The sequence below is a fragment of the Heptranchias perlo genome, chromosome 35 (assembly GCF_035084215.1).
Source record: "Heptranchias perlo isolate sHepPer1 chromosome 35, sHepPer1.hap1, whole genome shotgun sequence".
In the NCBI taxonomy this organism is placed as follows: domain Eukaryota; kingdom Metazoa; phylum Chordata; class Chondrichthyes; order Hexanchiformes; family Hexanchidae; genus Heptranchias; species Heptranchias perlo.
Window position 1 is genome coordinate 20,435,045 of NC_090359.1, and position 13,025 is coordinate 20,448,069.

A 13,025-nucleotide genomic window follows, 5' to 3' on the forward strand; every position below is an offset into this window, starting at 1 on the left:
TTTTAGTGATGATGGTTGAGGGATAAATATTGGCCCAGGACACGGGGAGAACTCCTCTCTCTTCTTCGAAATAGAGGGCGTGGGATCTTTTACGTCCACCTGAGAGGGGCCTCCGTTTAACATCTCAACGGAAAGGCGGCCCCTCCGACAGTGCAGCACTCCCTCAGTACGGGCACTGGGGGTGTCGGCCTGGATAATGTGCTCAAGTCTCTGGATTGGGGCCACCCAGTGAGGAAGGTTGGGGCGGGCAGGTCGGAGGGTCTCCTCGTGGGCCTGCTCCTGGGCCTGGCCAAGGTGACCATCCACAGGTCCAGGTTGGACGCGGCCTGTGGGGGGCGGTCTCTCCGACTGTCTGCCTGTCTTCCGCTGCGTTCTCCGCGCCCGGGTGATCCCTGGAGAGGGAGCACGCGGTGTTTGCCGGTACGCTCGAGGCTTTCCGCGGCCGGTGGGCACCGCAGGGACCGGAGCCCCTATCGTTCAGTATTATGATTGAATTTGATAAGTTTCCTTTGCTTTTTTATGATTTGGGTGATTATCGTTTGTGCCCCTCTCAGGAGGGGGCACTTTAGTTGAGATTGGTTGTTCGGGGGGGTTTTATGATGGTTACACAAGAAGAGGAGACCCAGATTGTCTGCAACCTGGACTAATTCCATTGGATCATCTCCCAATCACTAACCCAGTCTCTCCGTGTGAAGATCTTTTGCGAGACCAACCAATGAGTGAGATTGTTGGAAGATGTCATGAGATTAGTCTATTGGTCGTTTATCCAATTGGTGTCAGGTGACTGACTACAGGCTGTGTATAAAAGGGATCAGTGACTCCCTTCAGTTCCCAGTTGAGCTGTAATAGTTTGTATTATGGGGCAACTAGTGAAGGGTTTGGTTTCTCTGTTGGTTTTGGTCGGAGCTGTTTGTTGCTCTGATACTTGGCAGCGGTTTAGAAACAGGGACTTCCCATGGAACATTGAGAAGGCCACTCCTGCCCCTCCCTTTGGTTCCCATTTCAGCCTGTCTGAGGGGAGAAGTCTGTCCCCACTGCAGACTGTGATGGTGCAGTGTGGAGAGCAGAACCTGCTGGTGAGGGTAGACATGGATTTATTTGGAACCAGGCACCTGATTAAAGCTGCTGACCTGACCCTGGGGACAGCAGGTTGTCGGCCAACTGGGATCTACTCTCAGAACCACACCGTCCTCTTTGACTATGGGCTCCATGAATGTGGCAGCAGATTGCAGGTAATGTGATTCCTCAACTCTTGCTCCAATTTCACTGTGTAGATTACTCCTCACTCTGAACTCATTCACATTGGGTGAAACTCCAGCCACTTAGTTTGAGGAGATCCCTGAACTCTTCCTCCAATCCCTGTACAGGTTCTTGACATGTTAACTCACACCCTGTGTGAAACTACTTTGTTGACATGTTTCATCTTTTTCTTTTAACAAAGATTCTAATTTGTCTCCGAGACACTACAACTTTCTTTAACTGGTCTTTTCTATTCTCTAACTTTGATTTTTGATTCTATTGGCCTTGCACCTTCACCTACATTTCCCAAAACAAGTCCTTCCTTTTGTGCCTCTGTAGATTTATCCTTTTCGTTCTCATGGATATTCTGGTCTGTTGCCTCAACTTCAGGTCAATGGATGTTCAGTGTTGTCGAACCTGTTGGGACGTCTCTTGAAAGACTAAACTCGTGGGATAATTGGGCTACAATGTATTAAAGGGGAACTCCACGGACACAGATGAGGTTTAAAAGTGATGTTGTGTTTAGTGCTCCATCCCAGGGGTCAATTGAAGCCTCTTACAGTGGAAGCTCTATTCTATATAGGGTAGAATTCTCATCTGACCTGGCTGAGCCAAATCATTTCTGGGTTTCTGACTGCAGGCCTGAAGTCCCCTGTAATAGAAGGTGGACTGAGCAGAGTAACAGAGGCTGCTCCAGGCAACTTCACTCAATGGTGGAGCTGCTTCAATCATGTGTCATTGGGGAGCAACTGAAACCCCTCAAACTGCTGCTTAACAGGGCAGGAAAATGACCAGAAATAGCTTTTGTCCAATGAGACCAGCTCTTCATTCCTTCACCTGATGTCTTTCAGATGGCTGGAGATTTCCTGGTCTACACCACCCACCTGAACCACACCCCAAATGCTGGTGGATCAGTTATTGTGAGAACTAATGGAGCTGTCATTCCCATCCAGTGCCACTATTTGAGGTAAGAATCTTTACTCTGTTGCAAATCTGATCTACGGCTGCTGTAATTTTCTGAACTTGTCCTGAAATGACTCCACTGTCCTTTCCAGGAAGGGCAATGTGAGCAGTAACCCCATCAAGCCCACCTGGATCCCATTCAGCTCGACCAAGTCTGGAGAAGGGCTTCTGTCATTCTCACTGCGTCTAATGAATGGTATGTGATGGGTGGACGGGGAGGACTTTCCTGTCGTTGCCCAATGGGAGTTACACCCACTGTCTCCAACTCTTGTTCTTCAGATGACTGGCTTACAGAGCGCACCTCGACTGTCTACTACCTGGGTGACCTCATTCACATTGAGGCCTCTGTTTCAATGACCAACCACATGCCCCTGAAGCTCTACATTGACAGCTGTGCAGCTACATTGAGCCCAGACAAGGATTCCACCCCAAGATACAACATCATTGACTACCATGGGTAAGGAGCTCTCTGCTTTCTCCAGCTGCTCTCTTCTCAATGGCTTCACTTGATTCACTTCATGGCCCTTTTTTTGAATCTTCAGTTGCCTCCTGGACAGCAAAGCCGAGGACTCCTTTTCAACCTTTGTGTTGCCCAGAGATGAACGTGAGCTGGACAAACTCCAGTTTGACCTGGATGCGTTCCGTTTCTTTGGAGATGACCGTTCCCTGGTAAGAGGAAGCCGATCATTGGGTTCCCCATGTTGGGAGGGGAGTCACTGAATAACAACTTGTATTGAATGTGTCCCTCAGATTTTCATCACCTGTCACCTGAAAGTTGCTGCAGTGGATCGGAGAGATTCCATGAACAAAGCTTGTACTTTCCACAAGATGCAGAATGTGTAAGTTCCCTTTCTCCCATGGGGATGTGTTGTGTGAAGTGATGCACAACCTGGTTGATAAACTGATTCTCTGGTTTAGCTGGATCCCATTGGAAGAATCGACCAATGACTTATGTGCCTGTTGTCGTCTGGGCAACTGCAGTGTCACGAGGGAATTCCGACTTGATTCCAGAGGAAGGAGGGATCTTGTATCTGGACCTGGTAGGACATTGATCCTCTCTATGTTGGAGGTCCCCCTTTACCCTCTCTAACTGGAATGTTTGATATTGCAGAGAGTGATGCTGAATTGAAGTGGGAGGGTGAGGCCTCACTTGGACCCCTGGTCATTCTGGATCCTGAAGTGACAGACCTGGCAACTGAGCCCCTTAATGAGGTTGAGCAAAGGATGCAGGAGAGGTCTCCAGGTGGTGAGTTGGCTGACTGCTAGTTTCCATTTTCCCCTCAGTATTTCCTTCACTCACCATTGGTTTCTTGTTGCTTTTTAGGTGTGGAGTCTGAGGTGGTCCTGATCTTGGCCCTGACTGTGACCGCTGTCTCTCTGATCTCTGCTTCTTTGATCGCCTTGTTCCTGTACAGGAAACACAAGCAAACCCTGTTGAACTAGTTATCAAATGACCAATAAAGCAGTGACTACTTGTATCTTCTAATGGCTGGTTGCTCATTTGTCACTGGATGTTGTGTGGGCTGGAGACAGACAATAAGTGCCAGTTATCAAATAATCAATAAAGTGATTGATTGAGGAATAAATCTCATTGTAGTGAATTTCATTTGGTTACCGACTGAAGACTCGTGTAATAACTAGCTATACAAATGTTCCATGTTCATTGTTAATGAAATGTTTATTGGTCTTGAGGGGTTCTCCTGGTCTTGAGTATCTGTGGTGAGTTTGACCAGCCTGACTGTAGTCTCCCTGATCCTCTGACCGTGGGGATATTGAGTCCCACTGAACTGTGCCAAGTTCTCAATGATTGGGAGCATTTTGTAAATTGATGTTAATTTGCTGGTCTTGTCACGGATCATGTTCTACCATTCAACTCGATCATGGCTGATCTCTTCACCCCCATCGACCCACCTTGGTTCCATAAACCCTCAATACCCTTACCTAACACACACCTATTGATCAGTTTTGAAATTCTCAATTAATCTCCTTCACCAGCTTTTGGGAGAGTTCCAGATTTCCACTCCCCTTTGTGTGAAGAAGTGCTTCCTGACATCACCCCTGAATGGCCTGGCTCTAATTTTAAGGTTATGCCCCCTTGTTCCAGACTCTCCTGACCAGGAGGAATAGTTTCTCTCTCTCTCTTGACCTGAGCAAATCCTTTAATCATCTTAAACCTCTCAATTCAATCACCCCGTTACCTTCTGCACACAGGGAATACAAGCCCAGTGTGTGCAACCTGTCCTCATAACTTAACCCTTTCAGCTCCAGTATCCTTCCTGAGCTTCGCTGCCCAGAACTGAACGCAGTATTTAAATGGGGTCTAACCAGAGCTTTATATAACTGTAGCATAACTTCCAGCCCTCTTGAGATAAAGACCAACATTCCTTTAGCCTGCTAAATTATTTTTGTACCTGTCCACTAGCTTTTAGTGATTCCTGTACTTGGACCCCTCAATCTCTCTGCTCCTCCACAGTTCCGAGCTTCTCACCATTTTGAAAATACTCTGATCTTTCTTGGGTGTAAAGTGGGTGACCTCACCCTCCCCCCCATGGTGAACTCCACCTGCCACAGTTTTGCCCACTCACTTAATCTATCAATGTCCCTTTGAAACGTTCTGCTCCCGTCTACACTATTTATTGTGTCACCTCACTTAGTGTCATCAGCAAACTTGGATATACAGCTCTCTATTCCTTCATCCAAGTCCGTTATAAATAGAGTGAAAAGCTGAGGCCCCAGTACAGATCCCTGGGGGACACCACTGGTCACATCCTGCCAATTTGAGTACAGACCCATTATCCCCACCCTGTCTCCTAACCAATTCTCTACCCTCATCAATAGGTTGCCTCCAATTCCGGATATTTCTCATTTTTGTGACTGGTCTCTTATGTGGAACGCTATCGAATGCCTTCTGGAATTCCACATAAATAACATCCATGGACGTTCCCTCATCGACCCCGTTAGTGACCTCAACAAATTCAACTGGGTTTGTTAAACATGACTTATCCTTTACAATCCATGCTGGCTCCATCTTTATCCAAGAGCTCAGTCACTGCCCCTGACAACAGATTCCAGTCGATTAATGTCTCTCATTATCTCTCCTCCCAATAATGGAGTGACATTGGCAATTTTCCAATCCAAGGGGACAATTCCTGAGGAATCTTATCTCCAATAAAAAGTGCCCCTGGGAAGGAGGCATCCCCTTGAGTTGCTAAACATCTCGATGTGACATCAGTGTAGAATCTACATCTTTTATATAAAAAGAGCAAACGACCCACTAAACAGACGGGGCCCAATTGTGATTCAGTTACAGTACTGGGTCTCCAACAGCAGGTGGCACAGCACCCACACCAATTATAATGAGCACGTCCTTGTCCCCCTAGTGGGACTGCCCGGTCACCACAGGAGCTGGGCACTGCCCGGTCACTACAGGAGCCGGGCACTGCCCGGTCACTACAGGAGCTGGGCACTGCCCGGTCACGACTGGAGCTGGGCACTGCCCGGTCACTACTGGAGCTGGGCACTGCCCGGTCACCACAGGAGCCGGGCACTGCCCGGTCACCACTGGAGCCGGGTACTGCCCGGTCACTACAGGAGCTGGGCACTGCCCAGTCACCACAGGAGCTGGGCACTGCCCGGTCACCACAAGAGCTGGGCACTGCCCGGTCAATACAGGAGCTGGGCACTGCCCGGTCATTGCACAAGCTGGGCACTGTCTGGTCACGACAGGAGCCGGGCACTGCCCGGTCACTGTCCCCTGTGTGAAAACTCTTGTGAATATTAACTTATTTCTGTGAATACAGAGAGACGCCGGGACAACAAAGGAAAAGTCTGACAGTCTCACCCGGGTTTACTGAGAGTTTGCACAAAGTCTCGAGCACAACATACAAACGATGGCTGTGCATTTATAACCTGCCTTCTCCAGCCTCCCAATACATACGCAGAATTATAGAAGCTGTTATCTGGGCCGAATGGCCTACTCCTGCTCCTATTTTCTATGTAAACCAATCCACATTGTATTTTCTCACAGCAAGACCCCCTGCAGACACTATTTCGAAGGAGAGCGGGGGAGTTCTCCCCGGTGTCCAGATTATCTGGTGATTATCTCATTGCTGTTTGTGGGATCTTGCTGTGCGCAAATTGGCTGCTGCGTTTCCTACATTACAACAGTGACCACACTTAACAAAATACTAAGGGTGGGGTGTGGGGGGATATACAGACTGGGACAAGCCTTCTGACACTTGCTGTCTCCGATCGCACAGGAGGAGCAGTCACTTGATCGAACTATAGGACGTCCCAAAGCGTTTTACAGCCAATGAAGTACATTTTGAAGTGCAGTCACTGTTGTAATGTGGGAAACACGGCAGCCAATTTGCGCACAGCAAGATCCCACAAACAGAATGAGATAATGACCAGATCATCTGTTTTAGTGATGATGGTTGAGGGATAAATATTGGCCCAGGACACGGGGAGAACTCCTCTCTCTTCTTCGAAATAGAGGGCGTGGGATCTTTTACGTTCACCTGAGAGGGGCCTCCGTTTAACATCTCAATGGAAAGGCGGCACCTCCAACAGTGCAGCACTCCCTCAGTACGGGCACTGGGGGTGTCGGCCTGGATAATGTGCTCAAGTCTCTGGATTGGGGCCACCCAGTGAGGAAGGGGGGGGGCGGGCAGGTCGAAGGATCTCCTCGTGGGCCTGCTCCTGGGCCTGGCCAAGGTGACCATCCACAGGTCCAGGTTGGACGCGGCCTGTGGGGGGACGGTCTCTCCGACTGTCTGCCTCTCTTCCGCGGCATTCTCCGCGCCCGGGTGACCCCTGGAGAGGGAGCACGCGGTGTTTGCCGGTACGCTCAAGGCTTTCCGCGACCGGTGGGCACCGCAGGGACCGGAGCGCCTATCGTTCAGTATTATGATTGAATTTGATAAGTTTCCTTTGTTTTTTTATGATTTGGGTGATTATCGTTTGAGCCCCTCTCAGGAGGGGGCACTTTAGTTGAGATTGGTTGTTAGGGGGGTTTTTATGATGGTTACACAAGAAGAGGAGACCCAGATTGTCTGCAACCTGGACTAATTCCATTGGATCATCTCCCAATCACGAACCCAGTCTCTCCGTGTGAAGATCTTTTGCGAGACCAACCAATGAGTGAGATTGTTGGAAGATGTCATGAGATTAGTCTATTGGTCATTTATCCAATTGGTGTCAGGTGACTGACTACAGGTTGTGTATAAAAGGGATCAGTGACTCCCTTCAGTTCCCAGTTGAGCTGTAATAGTTTGTATTATGGGGCAACTAGTGAAGGGTTTGGTTTCTCTGTTGGTTTTGGTCGGAGCTGTTTGTTGCTCTGATACTTGGCAGCGGTTTAGAAACAGGGACTTCCCATGGAGCATTGAGAAGGCCACTCCTGCCCCTCCCTTTGGTTCCCATTTCAGCCTGTCTGAGGGGAGAAGTCTGTCCCCACTGCAGACTGTGATGGTGCAGTGTGGAGAGCAGAACCTCCTGGTGAGGGTAGACATGGATTTATTTGGAACCAGGCACCTGATTAAAGCTGCTGACCTGACCCTGGGGACAGCAGGTTGTCGGCCAACTGGGGTCGACTCTCAGAACCACACTGTCCTCTTTGACTACGGGCTCCATGAGTGTAACAGCTCAGTAAAGGTAATGTGATTCTTCATTAAAACACGTCTCTCTGGACAGACTGAATAACCAGGTTTAATGAGCTCTCCTGAGCAGGGTAACAGTGGAGGAAGTGAATGAGAGTTTGTAGCTTTGTCGGTCAGAGTGCAGGCAATTTTTTATTACACTGGGGTGGTTTTGAATAAACTGTCTCTAATTTCTACTGTCCATTGGTTAGGACACAGTCGGGGTGTCATGTGGTTTTGGGCCCTGTTACAGGAAGGATCATGGGAAGAGCCTGCTGAATAGTCACACGAGCTTCTTTCTGCAGGAAGGTTTGGGGAAACATTGAGACCTTTCTCATTGGCCGGTTAAGGGGAGCTTCTAGAGTAAAGAGATGACTTGCCTCGGGTGACATGGCGATGAGGGAACATAGACTGAGGATTATCCTTTGAAGAAATTCTCAGGGTTGTGAAGGTGTGGAATGCCTTAACACAAATGACTATTGAGGTACTTGAGAGAGAACCAATGGAGCAGTCAATTGTCTCTTGAGTGTCTTCATCCTGGGGAAGGAGGTGATTGAGAGGCTCCTTCACCCAATGGCCTACAATATCACTTCAAATGGAAATGGCAGGTTTCATTTTTGAAAGGCAGAAATAAGATGTAGGAAAAGGGTTGGTTGGTTGGCTCTCGTTGGTTGGCTCTAGTTAGTTAGCTAGTTAACACAAGTATGAAGGGCTCAGTGGGTTTCTTTCTTCAGCAGCAATTGATTTAAAACAAATTGCACTCTTGTCCAAGAATGACTTCCCCCTGTTCTGTACCTGACCCTAACCAGATTTCCTCCCCCTCTCTCTCCCAGATGACTGAGGACCTGTTGATTTACGCCACCCACCTGTACTACAGGCCGAGCCCTATTGGAGGAGTCATTGTGAGAACCAGTGGAGCTGTTATCCCTATTGAGTGCCATTATCCCAGGTAAGGGGGGGTGATTGAGAGGCTCCCAATTTGGGGGGGTGGGTGGGGGTTGTGAATTGGAAGTAAAGCTGGCCTTGCTCCTTCCCACAGGAAGAGGACGGTGAGCAGCAATGCTATCAAGCCCACCTGGATCCCATTCTCCTCCACCAAGTCGGCCGAGGGACGTCTGTCGTTCTCCCTGCGTCTGATGACTGGTAAGTGATGGCCAATTGTCTACCTTGCTGGTTTTTAACCTGTCTCTTGGGATCGAGTGAGGAATCCAGAGCTCTTCCCCTCGTGTGTGTGTTCCAGATGACTGGAGTGCAGAGCGTGCCTCCCAAATCTACCACCTGGGTGACCTCATTCGCATCGAGGCCTCTGTTGTGACGGTGAACCACATGTCGCTGAGGCTCTACATTGACAGCTGTGTAGCTACACTGAGCCCAGATCCGGAGTCCACCCCCAGATACCATATCATTGACTTCAATGGGTAAGGTCTATAGCTGGGCTCTGCAATGCCTGTCCCATAGCTGGTGGGATCCATTCTTATCCATACAGCTCTTTCCCACCCTCTTTCCAGTTGCCTGTTGGACAGCCAAGGTGAAGACTCCCTTTCGTCTTTCGTCTCACCGCGAGATCACCGGGACAAGATCAGGTTCAACCTGGATGCCTTCCGCTTCTTTGAGGATGCTCGGGATTTGGTAAGAGGAGGCTGGATGTTGAAGGGTGAGATGGTGAGTGTTGACACTCAGTGACTCCTGAATGTGTCTCCTGTAGATCTTCATCAGTTGCCACCTGAAAGTAGTGGCAGCAGAGCGAAGGCCAGATTCGATGAACAAGGCTTGTTCCTTCCAGAAGCCAGCCAACCGGTGAGCTAAATCCGCCCAAGAACGGTGGACTTTTTTTTTGGAGTATGGATGCAACTCTTGACCGATGGCTTGCTTCCTTGTTTAGATGGTTCCTGGTGAATGAATTGGACCTGACCCAGTTGGAAGGATCCAATGAGGTTTGTGCCTGTTGTGATGGGGGCAACTGCACCGCTCCGATATTGGGACCAGGCGGAAGACTGCACTCCAGGGGCTGGAGGGAGGTTCCATCTGAGCTCGGTATGTTGTGGTGGTGGGTGTTGAGGGGGGGGTGAAGTTGGATGTTTTGTAACTGGATGGAACCAATTGCAGAGTCTGAGCCTGTGTGGGAGGGTGAGGCCTCCCTTGGACCCCTGATCGTTCTGGATGCTGATGTGAAGGGCCTGGTTCATTCAGCGGGCCGTGAAGCGGCCGAGACTCTTAGCGGTTCCACGTTCTCCTCCAGGTGAGTGTTGATTCGACGACAACCCAATTCCAGTCTTGTGCCTCTTGACTCAAAATTGGCTTCTCATTCTCCGCAGGTGATGTGGGTTCTGAGGTGCCTCAGGTCATGGCTGTGACACCAGCAGCTCTGGCCCTGATCTCTGGCCTTCCTACTGTCCAGGAAACATGACTGAATCTTTCCCTGAATTGAGCTTTTCATTATTTGTCAAAAAATGGTTCAATAAAGCTGAAATGTGACTGATTTTGAGTCAACGCTGAAGACTAGTACACTGGTATTGGTAATTTGCACTTCAGTTGTCTAAATAACACTCGACCAGTTACGGAGGTCTACATTTAACTATTTTAAGAACACAAGGAATAGAAGCAGGAGTAGGCCAATCGGCCCTTCGAGCCTGCTCCGCCATTCAATAAGATCATGGCTGATCTGATCCTAACCTCAAATCTAAATTCATGTCCAATTTCACCACATGCAACTTTTTTTTGAAGTTGCACCTGGAGTAATAATGTGGCTTTTAAAGGGATGAACATAATATAATGCTCTTACTATCTTTTTAGACAAAGTAGATGGGGTTACAGACATTGTCAGCTAGGTGAGCGAGACAGTTATAGTCACACACCCCAATTCCTAATGAAAATGGACCAAAGAAGCATCTCTTCAATTGGCCATCTTGCTCCATGGCCACTGGTGGTAGGTGTATGTGGGCCTCTTGACCTGTACATGTACTATAACCCTTAGTTGTAATTGTTTTTTAATATTGGTGTAAGATAACCCATCACTCAAACTAGTTAGTTACACAAGGGTGGTCATTGAAGTCAAACGCGGTGAGTGATATTTGGGAAAAGATTAGTTACCTTTCCATTGATCTCGGGCCTCTAGTCCATTGGTGGCCCGAAGCTCTGGATTTCCCCTCCCTAAACCCCTCTTCCCTCAAATACTACCTCTTTGACCAAGTGTTTGGTCACCGGTCCTAATATCTCCTCCTTTGGCTCGGTGTCAAATTTTGTTTGGTTTTTTTATGCTGCTGTGAAGCCTTGACACCGTCCACTCTAAGCTGTGCACGGCCAGGCAGAGCACTTAAACATTCTGCCCACGCACCAAACCAGTGCTCTCTCTGGTCAGTTTTGAGTTAACAGATATCGACGGTGGAGATGCTGCCTGATTCACTGTCCGGGGGTGACTGCTTTCCCCTTGTGATCGTTATCGAGTGACCCCGACTAAGGTGTGGCCGGCCAGCGGGTGGTAGAAGATTGGCTCTGTCTGGCCTCACTGGTCAGCTGCCTTGCTGACGTTCGCTGCCTGGGTGGGCCCGTAGAGAGTGACTGGTGTGTGAAGCAGTGGCACCATTGGCCAGTGAGAGTCAACACCTGAGGGAGAGGGAAACTTTAAAGGGAAAAAGGAGAGTCGGCTGAGGCACGTTTTGGAAGTCTCTGGATAACCCGGGCTGCTCTGTAACGCTGTAAACAGCGAGCGGTCAGTTGTCCTGAGTCAGTCTGGCTGGCTGTGGGAGGTATGTAAAGATATTTGGTTACATAATCCGTGTTTGAATAGCTGAGTGTGATCCTATGTGACACAAGCCAGCTGTTCCCCAGTATCAGCACTGCTCCATTAACCATCATTCAGGACTTGCTGGTTTCTTAAAGGGACAGTGCCCTTAGCAGTGTCCAACTGATGTTTGGTGTGAATCTTCAGTGAATGACACGGGGCAATGGAATTGCTCCTCTCCTGCCTGTGAGATACCTTTTAATTCACAGAACTCCAAGTGGGGAAGCTCGAAACTAGACATTTAGAACAATCTTGGCCACTTCAAATACACAGTCCAATCTGAATGGCTGTCTGGTAATAAAGGTGTGATAGTGTGGCTCCAAGGAGCCTGAGTAAAATTGAAGTCAATGGGAATCGGGGAAAACTCCAGTGGCTGGAGTCGTACCTAGCACAAAGGAAGATGATAGTGGTTGTTGGAGGCCAATCATCTCAGCCCCAGGACGTTGCTGCAGGAGTTCTTTAGGGTAGTGTCCTAGGCCCAATCATCTTCAGCTGCTTCATCAATGACCTTCCCTCCATCATAGGGGACAATTGCTAATGATTGCAGTGTTCGGTTCCATTTGCAACCCCTCAGATGATGCAGTCTGTGCCTACGTGCAGCAAGACCTTGACAACATCCAGGTTTGGGCTGACAAGTGGCAAGTAACATTCATGCCAGGCAATGGCCATCTCCAACAAGAAAGTCTAACCACCTCCCCTTGACATTCAACGGCATTACTGTCGCCAAATTCCCCACCATCAACATCCTGGGGGTCACTATTGACCAGAAACTTAACTGGACCAGCCACATAAATACTGTGGCTGCAAGAGCAGGTCAGAGGCTGGGTATTCTGCGGCAAGTGACTCACCTCCTGACTCCCCAAAGCCTTTCCACCATCTACAAGGCACAAGTCAGGAGTGTGATGGAATACTCTCCACTTGCCTCGATGAGTGCAGCTCCAACAACACTCAAAAGCTCGACAGCATCCAGGACAAAGCAGCCTGCTTGATTGGCACCCCATCCACCACCTTAAACATTCACTCCCTTCACCACTGGCGCACTGTGGCTGCAGTGTGTACCATCCACAGGATGCACTGCAGCAACTCGCCAAGGCTTCTTTGACAGCACCTCCTAAACCCGTAACCTCTACCACCTAGAAGGACAAGGGCAGCAGGCACATTGGAACAACACCACCTCCAAGTCACACACCATCCCGACTTGGAAATATATCGGCTGTTCCTTCATCATCGCTGGGCCAAAATCCTGGAACTCCCTTCCTAACAGCACTGTGGGAGAACCTTCACCACACGGACTGCAGCGGTTCAAGAAGGCGGCTCACCACCACCTTCTCAAGGGCAATTAGGGATGGGCAATAAATGCCGGCCTCGCCAGCGATGCCCACATCCCATGAATGAATTTTTTT

The 13,025-nt window shown here is 49.1% G+C and overlaps 1 protein-coding gene across 1 annotated transcript; it reads left to right on the forward strand.

The window, feature by feature from the left end:
• The first annotated feature begins 831 nt into the window (after positions 1–831).
• Positions 832–10,329, forward strand: LOC137302300 (uncharacterized). The gene is made up of 19 exons (XM_067971941.1): positions 832–1,232; positions 2,091–2,206; positions 2,295–2,398; positions 2,482–2,659; positions 2,745–2,871; positions 2,953–3,041; positions 3,121–3,242; positions 3,314–3,448; positions 3,527–3,644; positions 5,583–5,773; positions 7,466–7,857; positions 8,675–8,790; positions 8,881–8,984; positions 9,082–9,259; positions 9,350–9,470; positions 9,547–9,638; positions 9,724–9,875; positions 9,948–10,080; positions 10,157–10,329. Exons 1-19 carry the CDS (start codon positions 858–860, stop codon positions 10,158–10,160), a joined length of 2,847 nt encoding a protein of 948 aa, XP_067828042.1. The 5' UTR covers positions 832–857; the 3' UTR covers positions 10,161–10,329.
• The last annotated feature ends 2,696 nt before the right edge of the window (positions 10,330–13,025 follow it).